The 13,678-nt window shown below is 36.2% G+C and overlaps 1 protein-coding gene across 1 annotated transcript; it reads left to right on the top strand.

Annotated features, from left to right (window-relative positions):
• Window positions 1-1,003: 1,003 nt before the first annotated feature.
• LOC119796503 (putative methyltransferase DDB_G0268948) lies at window positions 1,004-8,289 on the top strand. The gene is made up of 6 exons (XM_038305093.1): window positions 1,004-1,228; window positions 1,326-1,486; window positions 3,483-3,699; window positions 6,193-6,296; window positions 6,460-6,597; window positions 8,015-8,289. The coding sequence occupies exons 1-6, from the start codon at window positions 1,118-1,120 to the stop codon at window positions 8,109-8,111; spliced, it is 828 nt and encodes a 275-aa protein (XP_038161021.1). The 5' UTR covers window positions 1,004-1,117; the 3' UTR covers window positions 8,112-8,289.
• Window positions 8,290-13,678: the final 5,389 nt, after the last annotated feature.

Genomic DNA, 13,678 nt, shown 5'->3' with positions numbered 1-13,678 from the left:
GCGCCAGCCAATCAGCGCGCAGGCTTAGCTTGGCCTGCCCACTCAGCACTACGTCACACAGACAACCGCGCTGCCGGTTGCTAGGTGAGTGCTCACTCAGACTTGGATGGAGAGAGAGACCAAAGACCCGCCTCCAGCCTCAGACAGACATCTTTGACCCAAGCGTTTCAGTCCTCCAGAGAATATCCAGGTAGATAACAGTGGTCATCGTCTGCAGCACTTCATTATACATCATATATTACTCAGAAAGTGTAGTTAAGACCTTGAAAAAACCCAGTACATTTATCCCATTAAAAATTGTTAGCTAAAATAAGCTAACATTAGATAATCTCTTATTTATTCCACGATTGAGAACTTTATAGAAAAAAAGCAACAGGCAAGTGCAGCTTAAATGTAAAAAGTATCGGTATCGGTATCGATATCGGCGATACTGACCCAGTATTTACTTGATATCGGATCGATTAAAAAATCCCGGTATCGCCCACCTCTACTGTGTACTGTCTAGTGTGATATAGATGGTACAATGTGCATGATACAGACTGATTGTTTGAATGTTACACTAATTTTTCCAAATAAAATTCATTGTTATTTTGTGTATTTGTTTCTATTTTAACAAACAACTGTGTTCAGATTGTTTTTCCTTTCGTTTGATACATCAATGTTGTTATGTGAAAATGTAGAAGTACCTGACTTTGGATCTGCTTTTGGACTTATATAGAAACTTATGGATATTTTCACTAACTTTTTCCAAAGTTTCAAACAGAAACCATCCAACCTTTTCTTATAACTCACTGAATTCCTCATTTTGACCTGGTTTTCTATTCTGTTTATCACAAACTTATTTCAGATCAAAGAAAAGCACTTTTAAAAATATGCAGAACACAGAAGATTTGTTTTGCTGTTGCCCCATTTAAAGGCCCTCGTTATGAAGCACAGCACGTATGCATGGAGGCGTTAATCCACCCATTCGCCAGCACCCCCACTGCTTTCCCCTTTGTTTAGCCCAGTGTGCTGAATCTGCCGGCCTGCAGAAAGGAATTTGAACCCTGTACATGAGGAGGATTTCTTGTCTTGTCCAGCAGGGAAATTGAATTGCTTGTTTTTACTTCAAACAGCTATGACTTACAGACTTTTTGAAGGTAAGGACCATGCTGCTTCCTACTGGAAGTACAGGATCTCTCCATCAAATCATTTAATCAAGGAAGTTCTGGACTTTCTGGAAAGGCATGTAAGTACAAGCAGTGAACTTGATGCTTTGGATTTATGAGGAACAAATAAAGGATTTCATTTGAAACCATTTAGTATATGCAACTTAATTTTCCCAGGGAAGTCGTCCCTTTGAGCTGGCTTTGGATGTGGGTTGTGGCTCTGGTCAGGGCACACAGCTCCTGTCTAAACACTTTACTTCAGTTGTGGGGACAGACGTGAGTCCTGCTCAGTTGGAGGTGGCTCTCCAGCAAGCTACAGAGCCAAACATCACATACAGGTAAATTTGAATTTACAAACCAAACCTTGTAGACTGATCCCCTCCGGGTCTCCTGATTTTTTCTGCACCGTATTAAAAGCTTCAGTGTACAGAGGAGGCGCCACGTGAAACTTTCAGCCATAAAAACCACATTTAACAAAACTTCTCCCCAGTTTGTAGTTTCGGAAGGACTTCACCACCCAACTTCTTCTTTTACTTTAATTGTTTGTGCTCCATTAAACAAACACTCTCACCACATAGGTAGGCATGTGACAATTTCAAATCTTGCAGTTTCGGCAAATTGTCCCAATTTATTGCCACAAACCAAAGATATTATCATTCAATTTCCATCCAAAATGCTCCCACATTGCAGCTGTTGTGTTCTTCTTTGAAACCAAATGAATCTCTGTGTTTCTAGTATTGCTCTGGCTTTCTGCTCCTCATACATGAGGCCATCATAAAACACTTGCTTTGCTAAGGAAACGATAAGGGGAGGGGAGAGTGCATGGAAGCTCCTAGCTGAAGGCTTTTGTTATCTACACTCTTTAGCAGAAAGAAAGGGAAATACAAAGCAGTGTAGATTTTAGTGGCAAGAGAATTTAGGATGCTACACAGTGCCAAGGGAAAAGTACATTGAAAAAGTAATTCATAATAATAAAATTAAAAACAATTGCATTGGATTACATACTTTAAGTAATGGTGTATAGTCAAAGGCCACTCTAAACAATAAGCATTTAATCTATATCTGAAGAAATTTCTAGCTTTAGTAGGTTAACAGTTTTCAGGAAGTTTGTTCCAGATTAGGGGATCATAAGTACTAAAAACCGCTTCTCTGAGGTGATGTGCTCCACTATATTAGTGTTAGTGAGGACACAGGCAGCAGCATTCTGGATCAACTGCAGTTGACTGATCGACTTTTTAGGCAGACCTGGTAGAACACAGTCTCAGTAATGAGGTGTACTAAATGTAAAGGCATTAATTAGTTTTTACAGGTCCTGTTGAGAGATTACGGTAGGAGATATTCTTTGTCACAGAAGGCTGACCTTGTTGCTGTATTTATGTGCTTCTGAAGTTCCAGGTCTGAGTGCATCACCATCCCTCGATTTCAAGCCTGATTGGGTTTTTTTTTTTATCAGAAGCTGTGTGCAAACTTTTAAACTCCCCCCCTGAAGAATATGTTCCATTTACCCAATGCTTGAATGTGAAAAGAAGCAAGCATGGAAATGTAGACTATCGAGCACATTGACACTTATGCAATTGATTTTAATACGACAGGCCGAACTACAGGAACTGGGTTACAGTAACAAATTTCTTAGTACCTAAATGTTTAACTATCTGAATATATTGTCAGCAATGTCCTTAGTTATGCAGACTGCATACACTGTTATAGCAAAAACAAGCATTTGCAAAATATTGTGCAGCCAAAGGGAAGAGTTGATTGAAGGACAATGATGGACAGGATGATCTAGGAAGTAAACCTTGTGAAGGCTGCAAAAAGCTTAAGACTAGAGCAAATGATCAGCTTCCAGCAGGACAAACACTAGACCTTCAGTCAGAGTTACAATTGATTAAAGCAGAATCACATGTTACAACTAAAGGTCTGACTGAAAATAGGTGACAAGACTTTGAAAAGGATCCAGAGACTATAAAATCGTAGTTTTTTTCTTTTTTTTTACAGACAGCAACAAATCTGAAAATGTAAAACCTTCTAAAAAGCATACTCTTTCATTAAAAAAGAAAATAATTTTTGTTTGCAATGTGAAAGGACAAATGATTCAGGAGGTTTGAGTAGTTTTGCTGTACCGTCGCATTTCTCGTTAACCTCTCGCTGAGCTGGAATGGGAAATATTAGCGCATATATGAGCATCTCTGTATACTGACTTTCATAGGTCAAGGTCAACACTGTTGGTGTCTAATACTTGTGTTTTCAGAAGTGCTGCATCCACCTCCTGCATGTATAAAAAGCCCCTTCTAGCTGAAAGTCTTATTTTTCTTTCCCCTCACAATTTATCTTTAGACAATGTGCGGCCGAGGAGCTGCCCTTTGCTGACAGCTCAGTGGACCTGGTGACGGCCATGTCTGCCTTTCACTGGTTTGACAGGCCACGGTTTCTGAGTGAGGCCCACAGGGTCCTGAAGCCCCAAGGCTGCTTGGCTCTGCTCAACTACACAATTGAGATGGAGCTCAGCTACCAGGACTGCTGCAAACACACACTAAACCAAGTTTGCAAAGAGGTAAATCAAAATGTTTTATATGAAACAAACATACATTGACAAGAAACAAAACAAAAACAGGACCCCCCCCCCCCCCCCCCCCCCCCCCCCACACAAAAAAAAAAAGCTATCAGTTGATTTTTCAGTAATGGAAAAGTATTTTTTTTCAATGCTTAATTATTTGCTGTTGTTATTATAGTATAAGTTTAGATGGTTTATGTTCGTTCACCTAACTCTTTAAGACTTTAGTTTAGATTTTTTGATATAGAGTTGTGTTTAAGACCTTTCACAGTTGTGGAAAAAAAGCGAAACGAAAGGTTAGCTTCATTAACAGATATTACTTCTCTAAAGGTTATAGCTACAAGTTTTTTTTTTTTTTTTACCAAAATTATGAATTTTTCCAAAACAAAACAACCACAGAACATCTAGATTGAATCTGAAGAAAAACATTAATTTTACTTAAAAAAAAAAAAATGGTATGTCAATAACTGTTTTATATATTGTGACAGGTCAAAAAAGTATAAATATGTACAACTGTTTACAATGCAAATATTAAAAAGGAAAAATTCTGCACCAATAGAAATATTATATATATTGGGCTCAGGCATTACCAGACCATAGTAGCAGCATGATAGCTCTTGCAATTTGCTTTGTGGTGTTACATTGCCCTGATTGAAGCCGACCAAAAAGGAGACAAAACCAAAGTGAACATTGGTCAAGCTTTTGAGTATAACTACAAACTTAACTTTTCCCCACTTTTACCAATGAAACATTTTGAAGCTCATCAGCTAAAACTAAATGGCTGCACTGCATAAAAACTAATAAGTGATGTTAACGTTGTGAGGAGTATTGGTTGGAAACAACAACCCTTTCAATCCTCAGTTGGCAGCGGTTCTAGCCTTCTTTTTATGTTCTGACTAGAACCAGATCTATTTATTCTGTTAAAAATAAAACACACACACACACGAAAAAGGAAAACTACGTAGATCCATGTTTTTTTGCACTGTGTTCTTGCAAATCAAGAAATTGCAATCAAATTTCTGGATTACAAAACTTGGAGCTGCAAGCTATAGAGTCTCAGGAGCAATCCATAATTTAAGCTCCAAATCAGCCTGGTTCAGGTTCAAATCAGGCTTTAAGACTTGCCTTTCTCAAAGTACTGTTTATTTGTAGTACACACAATTTATCGTTATTACAAAACATTATAATAATAGATATATTTAAAAAAATCTGCCAAGTCCATAAGCAAGTTTTAATAATTGCTATAGGTACTCCTTTATAAGGGAGCAGTTAAAAGGATTTTTTATTATTATTATTTTCCTAATTTTGTTTCACTGGAATTTATTTTCAGATAATTTTCAAAGGTGAAAGCCTCTTGGAATATTTGACAGCCATGACTTTTTCAATGTCATAAAAATAAAGTTTGACAAAGCTACCAATTCTGCCCTCTGGTGTTTGTTTTACACATACAAATTCCTCTTAAATAATCTTTCATGCCCTTTACTGATTTACATTTGACCTGTTTAATCTTTAAATCAGACAATTTCTTTTCTTATGTTTTGAAGAAGGACATAACTTTTCTTTTTAACAAACTGAACAAACAACTGAATAAACACATTTAGGTCAAAGAATATAAAATTGTATTTGGCAGGAACAAATACACTGAGGTAAACATAAGAATCATTAGACTATATTAAAGGCAGCTGGACACAAATGTGTAAAGAATTGGAGGATTTATCAAAATTTTTGACTCCTAGCTAGTAAAACATAGTTAAATGTTTCTGGGACTCTATTGACAGTTTATCAGAATTGCCATAATAAATCACAATATTTGGGTACATAACAGAAAACTACACATTATAATAATATATTGCATCTATCAAATACAACTATGATTAGGAAAAGTTGTTTAAAAGTTCGACTTGATCATGCAATTAAAATTAAATTTTTTATTTATTTTTTTTCCCAAAAACTGATTTAAGTCAGGTTTGGTGGACGTTATTTGAGGACCCAAATGCAGAGATGAGGAAGCGGAGATAAGTTCTTGCAGATTTAATTTAAATGTAGATGCAACAGAAGCATTAATCAGGAAAATAAAGAAAGAAACCTGTAGATGTTTGGGAGAAACACACGGGGAGCGAAGCAATGAAGAGGATATATTGAAAAACAGAACAAAGAATGGGCTAATCAGCCGATATGGGGAAGGTGGGAATAGAAGTAACTAGAATGGATAAGGTAAAGGAGACTGGTACAAGGGGGCAACTCCCTGTTGCCCCCTTGTGTTCTGTTTAAGTTTCTTTTTGAAATCTAAAAAAAAACTTAAAAAGAAGTCCACAAAGGGCAGAATATTGAGAGATCTACAAAAAAAAACTGTTGCATGATAAATTGATCAACAGAAGCTTTCAAACCTAAATGTTAAATGCTATATATGTATTTTTTTAACTGCACCATGTATAGTTGCAGAAGATTTGTATGTTATTAATGGTTGTGCATTTTCTGTTGTTTTTTCCTCAGTTTTATGCAGCCTTACAACCTTACAGAAGTCCCCATCTTGGTCAAAGCTCTATTGAGCTCTATAAGGAGGCATATGGATCTATCTCTTATCCAAACAAGGAGTGGTGAGTGATGAATCACTTTTCTTTGATCAGTAATATTCATAAATATTGTGATTTTTTTAATATCTATACTTTGGCTGTAATGTAACAGAATGCAGGCAAAACCAGTTATTTTTATGTTTGATATGGATGCAATATGAAGTACATATACTGTGTTGTATTCCAGGCATGAGTGCTTTTGGGACAGGAGGGTTATGCCATTATCCAGCTACATTGGATTGGTGGAATCCTTCTCCAGTTATCAGGCTCTTCTGAGGGATGACCCACAGAGGGCTAACAGGCTCTCCCAGGATATATGTGATAGGTAAATGTTAAATTTTACGTTAAAAATGCATCCATTTCTGGACATAGTGTCCTAACGTTTTAAACCACATCTTTATGCTTTTCTCCAGTCAGTTAATGCTCCAGTAGAATTTAAAAAATAAATATTTACGATCAGTTTACTTGTTATTTTAGAATTCTTTTTAGTAAAAATGGAATTGTATTTAACATTGCAATATTATTGTATGCTGGAATGCAATAAAAAGTAAGGTGGCCCAGAAGTGCAAACCCCGTCAACAAATCTTTAAGCCCAAATAAAAATTTTATAAACGCAATAATATATTGAGAAACACAACATTTTCAAAAAAGGAAAACTTTCAGAATAAACAATCACATTAACTTTGAGGAAGAGGTAGATATCAGCAGAGATGGCAAAAGTACTCACTTTCCGTACTTGAGTAAAAGTACAGATACTTGTGTTAAAAAATACTCTGGTAAAAGTGGAAGTACTGATTAAACTTCTTTACTCAAGTAAAAGTAACAAAGTACAGGCTTGTAAATTTACTTAAAGTATAAAAGTAAAAGTAGAAACCACTTTTTTCATGCCGTTGCCTACATTTTAAATGGATGTCTGCCAATAGGACTAGATCTCCGTTGTGTTCATTTTCAATCATCTCGTCGTCCATGCTACTATGCTAACGCCACCGCCACCAAGCTGCAATGATTTGCCGCCAATGAATACCGCCGAATCGGTCGATTCATCTTGTGGTGGTGCGTCAAATGCAACGTAGATTCCCATCCAATTAGATTGAATTTGGTATTGATGAAGTGAAAAATAATAACGGTAACTCCATTGAAATGATTCAAAACTAAAGTAACGAGACAATTTTTTAAAATGTAAGGAGTAGAAAGTACAGATATTTGTGTAAAAATGTAAGGAGTAGAAGTAAAAAGTCGCCATAAAAATAAGTAGTAAAGTAAAGTAAAAATATCAGAAAAATCTACTTGAGTACAGTAACAAAGTATTTGTACTTCGTTACTTCCCATCTCTGGATATCAGCGGGAAATCTGAGACCTCGCTGATTGTATGACAGCACTGTTTGGCTTTTGGTTTAAAAGCCAAACATGCCTTTGTCCAATTAGTGAGGTCTCATGTTTCATATTAATGTATTGCGTTTTTGAATATGTTGTGTTTTTTTGATTTGTAGTTGTGTTTAAAGATTTGTTGATGTGGTTTGCGCATCAGGGCCACCGTATAGAAGGGTCAACTTGAGAAAATGTTTAGTCGGCTCCTGTGTATTATTTGATCCCCACATGTAGAAATTCAAGAGAATTATATTTAGATATGTATATAGGCTGCACATGACTTATCATGCCTCCTTTAAAAAGTCTGAATGACAACTGTCCCCTCATTCTGAATCATAAGGCCTTTGTCTCGTCTCCTTTCTTCTTTCCTCCAGGCTGATGTCTGTAATGAAAGTGACCTCAGCAGAGACAGAAGTGACGGTGGCTGTCAAGTATTTCTACCTTCTAGCCTCCAAACCTCAAGAAACCTGACTTTTGATGACTCTGAACTTTTTAAAATACCGTAAAAAAGGTCACATCAATTTTTACATCTCAATTATTCTTGGTGAAAAGAAAGAATCTCAACATTATATTCTAAGATTTTTTGGACATTTTGGGAAATTTTAATATTGAATTTTTGGCTTAAATTAACATATATTGGGGAATGTTTGATTACATGGGAAACCCGTTGATATGTTTGAGTGATTGTTATGAGCCTTATCTTTTTAGTGTCCCACGTTGCCACTAGAGGGCAACATTTGATCAAATGTCCCATTGATCATCTGTGCATTGTCCATTTTCACTATATTGTTGTTCTGTACTTTAAGGAAGACTGAAAGAATTGTAAAACTGGATCAAATATCATGTTTATGTGACACTCTGAGAGGTTCAGTTGTATTCTCTGAGTATAACATGTTATTATTCTAATCTGTCTCTCACAATTGTCATACTATTTAAAATATAACCACAATCCCAATAGCTTATCAGAGTAACTACACAAACACTCTTAGAAAAAACCCCTGAAACTATAACTAAAGCTAATAGCTAATGAAAATCCTGTCCCTAATAAAACGTATAAAGGGCATTACTGTGTACTTGGGTAAGAATATGTGAATTAAATTAATATTACAATAGAATTTAGTTGAACACATTTAAACATTAGTAAACTAATACTTTGCTGTAGCACCTTTTAATTGAAATAATTCAGTGTTTCCTAGCTTGGGAGCTATTTTACAACTATAATTTTCAAGATTTTTTAAAATAAAAAAAACAACAACAATAAAACTAATCTTTATCTGAAGATCTTGTGTCAAAACTATATATTTTTTTTATTTTATTTGTTTCCATCATCTCACCTACCTTGAAAAAAAAGCTAACCCCAGATCATTCCAACCACGTTAAAAACTGCATTACATCAACTATATAACAATGAAACCGACTGTAAAGCCTGTATCTTATTTTCTCTTTCCAGTAATTATTCCTTATGCATAACTTAAATAACAAGACAGAAAAGGGCATGTAGCCTCTGCTTTCTGGTGTTTTACAGGATGGCATCTATGTGAACAGAAGCTAGGTGATGGTAACATACTGGCTAAAGTTATTCATCTCATGATAAAAAGAGTAATGCATTTTTTCCACAGGGATATTTAGACTTCAGTGGAAGACAGCATCCTCATATTCATCAGTGCTGCAGTTTGCTACATGTATTTTGTTCACAAGAGAAACTTTTCTCTACTTTTCCAGTTGATCTGATGACTTTAATCATTAAAAGTATGAACAGACATGTGCAAGCCCTTCATTACAAGGATTCACTGGAATCCTTCAAACACCAGAAAAACTATAGAAAGGTGTGTTGAAATGGTCCATTTAACAAAGAAATTACTGTTTGGCAACAAGTTTTTTTTTTCCAAGAATAACATTGCTTGAAGGGTGCCATGCTATTTTAAACTTTGATATTCCTAATTTAAAAACATACAAAGAAAATATTCCATCTCTCCTGCCTTTCATTGCACCTACATACATTTTATTGTCACAGATGTACCTGACTTGAAAATATGTTAAATATAGAAGAAGAAATCTGCTATATGTTTTTTAGGTATAAGTAGGCATTGCAGGTGATAAGCAGGGGTAGAGGTAGTAGATATAAGTGTTATCAGCTTAAGAGTTATTAATGCATTCAGCTACTATGCTTTGAGATCACATAAGGCATAAAAACAAGCTTTGCTATCTATTGTGATTATTCTATTTGTTTGGTTAATGTTTTTTTTGTTTTGTTTGTTTAGATTAAGATTTTTGTAACATTTGTTTTCATTGTGATATTTTAATCTTGTAAATAGAGAAAGAAAATGCAACATTAGCCTAAAGAATTAGCCTTAAAATATTGGCAGCGTTTTTCTGGGGATCGGTTTGACTGATATCAGAATAATCAATCTTTGCCTCCGAGAGTTTTTATGTCAATCTCATGATATACAAATATGTGCTTCCTACTTAGGTCAGATGCGACTGGTTAGTAGATTATCTTTGCGCATGCTATCAAGTTTACAAATATTTTATACAAATAAGAGAACATATGGATCAGAGTATTATGATTATGCAAGGGTAATACTAGTAGCTCTGTTAGAAACTTATTTTAAAGAAAAAAAACAGCAAAAATGAATTCCTTAGTCAGAAGTACTGTTGCACCAATACCGATTCCAGTATCGGTGTCATGGTCTTGGTTCTGCTGTTCTTTTCTTTGCTCCTTGTTTTCTAGATTTATTGGCCTAATTCTAGTTTTGTTGTATTTCTAGATTTATATTAGTTCTCATGTTTTTCTGTTGTCCTCTTTTGCCCTCTTGTGTGTGTATGTTCCTTTCCCCTTGGCTCCCTCGTTGTCTCCTCTCACACCTGTTCCTTGTCTGCTCGTTAGCCCTCCCTTTGTCTCTCTCTCCTATATATGCTCCCCCTCTGCTCTCACTCTTTGTTGGTTCCTTGTCTTTGCTGTCCTCCCATGCTGTTGTCCACGTTCCTCGTCTCTCCCTGGCTCCTCGTGTTTGGTTTTCCCCAGATGTCTCCATAGTTCTGGTTTGCTTTTGATTATTAGTTGGATTTTTGCATTCCTGCCTTTGTTACTGTTTTTGCCCCATTAAACTCCCAAGAAATCTCCTCAGCCTCTCTGCCTCTGCATTTGGGTCCTCTACCAAAACTAACCCTGACAATCGGGCAATCAACTATTGTTACCAATCAACTATTGTTACCCATTCCAGGTAGGCAATAACAAAGTTCTACTGGATTCACTTTGTATTAGTCTTTTTCCTGCTTCACAAAGGTAGGCAGCAGCTTTACAAAGCCATGATGGCAATTACTTTATATCCAAGTAGTATGCAGTTCTTCATATACACACACACACCATTTTCAAACAGTTGGTATCGGTATTGGCCAATACTGCACAGCCAGGTATGGGATATCGGTATCAGGCCAAAAAATGGCATTGGCGCAACACTATTCAGAGGTGCTTTATATTGTGAAAACAAAAGTAACATTATGCACCAGCTTAATTGTAGGCACCAACTAGGAAAGCAACTCAGTGAACACAGACCCACTGAGCCCAGCCTATCTTCTATAAAAGAAAAACAGAGAAAACTGTGAACATGGAATAATAATTGCAATAAAAATAACTCTAATGTTGGAAAATAATGCAAAACAATGTATGTCAGTATATTTACTATTTCCTAGTAGGGTTAATCCACAAACTGGAAAATACAAAAGATTCTCTTCTGTGTGTCAGTGTCAGTGTTGGAGCCATTCATGTCACTATCAAACATCAAGCTTTTATCTGCAAGATTACAGTTCAGATCAATAGCTGTCCATCCCTTGAGATTGGATCTGCTGACAAAACATGATGCATGACAGGCTTCTGATGGTTTATTTTTATTGATTTGTTTTTTGAAATATGTCCTTCCACAAAATAATAACCTGTCACTGGAGTACTTCAACACGTCTCGGGGGTCTTTTGGTGTTTATGGACTGCCGGTCACAGAAGAAGGTTTGAAGTTACGCATTATGACAAAGGAAATGTTTTATCATTTATAAAGGCAATGCTGAAGGAGTTGAAAACAAAACAAATCTATGTAGGAATATTGGAAATGTAAATTCGGTTTGAATAACAAATAAGAGCTTGTCCTCATTTGTATTTTACACAAGACTTTTTCAGCCATATTCAAATGAGTATGGGACACCACAGCGATGTAAAGCATCTGATGTTGTTTTAGGCTAAAACAGACATTGCATGATTTTTTTGGTTGTCAGAAATTGCTTTACTTGATTTATACCAGGCTCAGTTTCTCAAGGTGTTGCTATAAACAGCAGGATGAGTTTGACAGACTTAAAACCAAACAAGTTAATGTCTCAAAAAGTGAGGCAGTCTCTTATGACTGCTCTAAAGATGTTCATTCCCATTAGTGCAACATTTTATTGCACTACTCAGAGCTAAAGCTTCCATTTCCTTTTTTTTACTTGAGAAATATTTGATATTCCAAGCATTTTGTGGAGACAGTAACTGTGCAGCAGATGTCAAGCCTAAGACAGAGGATTGGTATAACTCTGACTAATGCATAGTCATGCACTTGCAGACATGTTTTCTCTTTAAACTAAGCAGACACTTGGCTCTTATTTGAATCACTTGGTCCAGCAAGGAGAGCAGAGCCTCAGGTGCAACACTTTGCTGCTATATGATTAAGACTGAAGCCGCTGGGCTTCTGTCACTGCAGTCACAGTCTGATCTGAACTGACACAGAAGTGGCTTACTGTATAAAAAAACTACCACCAATAAGACTTTTACAGGGAAAACAACACTATGTAAATTGGTAAATGACTACAGCATTAAAATTGAGTGAATATACAACTTATTTGAGCAAAAGTTCTGCATGGAAATGTGCATGGCCATAAATTAACAATAGAGGTGTTAAATAATACAAACGGAAAAACTTGGTTGGTGACTAGATTGAAGTTTTTTCCTGCAGATTTGGACAAATCTACCTTGACATTGTTTGCACAGATGCCTGGGAGCCTTAATCAAACATTTAACTAACACAATGTTTAGAAAATGTATTTTCTATTGACATTCTGTGCAAACCATTTATTATTTAGAAGGACAGTCTGTTCCTTGGGTAAGTTAAAAGCAACATGTAAAGCGTGACTAAGTCCCCAAAAGAAAAGTGATTCAGAATAGACCTTTGTGGTTTTAAGAGCCAACACAACTAATATGCCCCTATGCAAATCATTAATTTGTATTGGGGTTCTAGAATAGCCTAGCTCTAAATATGCAAAATGCACTTATGACAAGAACTAGTGAATTTATTTACACTTCCCTGTCTGCTCTATACTCTCATTATTCCAACAGTTTATCGGCTGCTGTTCCAGAGAAAACAAACTAGTCTGGACTTGTTTGATGAAAATTTCAAGGACTCTTATATCTCTCAAATAAGACCCCTTGGGTATTTGAAACACAATGTTGTTTTCATTGCTCAGAGTATAAGCCTCTTTATAAGAATCGACCTGCACTGAAGAGAACTGTGAGAGAATGCAGTGAAATACTGTACATACACTTGATGTTTTAGCCACATAAAACTTTTTTCTAACATTTTGTTCCAATTTGCCATTGCAGTAATGGGGAAGTAACCCCACTACCACAATATGGTTTGAGACACTGACATGGCTTCTTCAATAAGATGCTCCAGCAAAGGCTTGCTGCGCTGCAGGTTGTGTGGAGGTTTTTAGATGACCCAAATGCAGAGACGGAAGCTGAGGTGGTCTCTTACAGATTTACTGTTGATCCAAAGGGAAAAAGACAAAAAATTCCAAAAGCAAATACATAAAACCAAAAAAACCAAGAGACGCCAGGGATAACAAACATAAGGATCAAAGAAACGACAAGGAACCAGCAAAGAGTAAACGAAGGGGAGAAGTATAATTAGAAGACTGAACAAAGACTGGGCTAATCAGCAGACGAGGAGCAGGTGTGGATAGAGGCATCTAGAAGGGAGCTAGGGGAAGGAGACTGACACAAGGGGGCAACAGAG

This window comes from Cyprinodon tularosa, unplaced genomic scaffold (genome assembly GCF_016077235.1).
Source record: "Cyprinodon tularosa strain WSP-4 unplaced genomic scaffold, ASM1607723v1 ctg551, whole genome shotgun sequence".
In the NCBI taxonomy this organism is placed as follows: Eukaryota; Metazoa; Chordata; class Actinopteri; order Cyprinodontiformes; family Cyprinodontidae; genus Cyprinodon; species Cyprinodon tularosa.
The sequence above is the reverse complement of the archived record's forward strand: the minus strand, read 5'-3'. Positions and strand labels throughout refer to the sequence as shown.

Excerpts from the sequence above, each read along its gene's own strand:
- LOC119796503 (XM_038305093.1), top strand. The coding sequence starts at position 1,118 with ATGACTTACAGACTTTTTGAAGGTAAGGACCATGCTGCTTCCTACTGG. Across the intron at positions 3,700-6,192 it reads TAAACCAAGTTTGCAAAGAG|TTTTATGCAGCCTTACAACC; the intron begins GTAAATCAAAAT and ends TTTTTTCCTCAG. Across the intron at positions 6,297-6,459 it reads TCTTATCCAAACAAGGAGTG|GCATGAGTGCTTTTGGGACA; the intron begins GTGAGTGATGAA and ends GTTGTATTCCAG.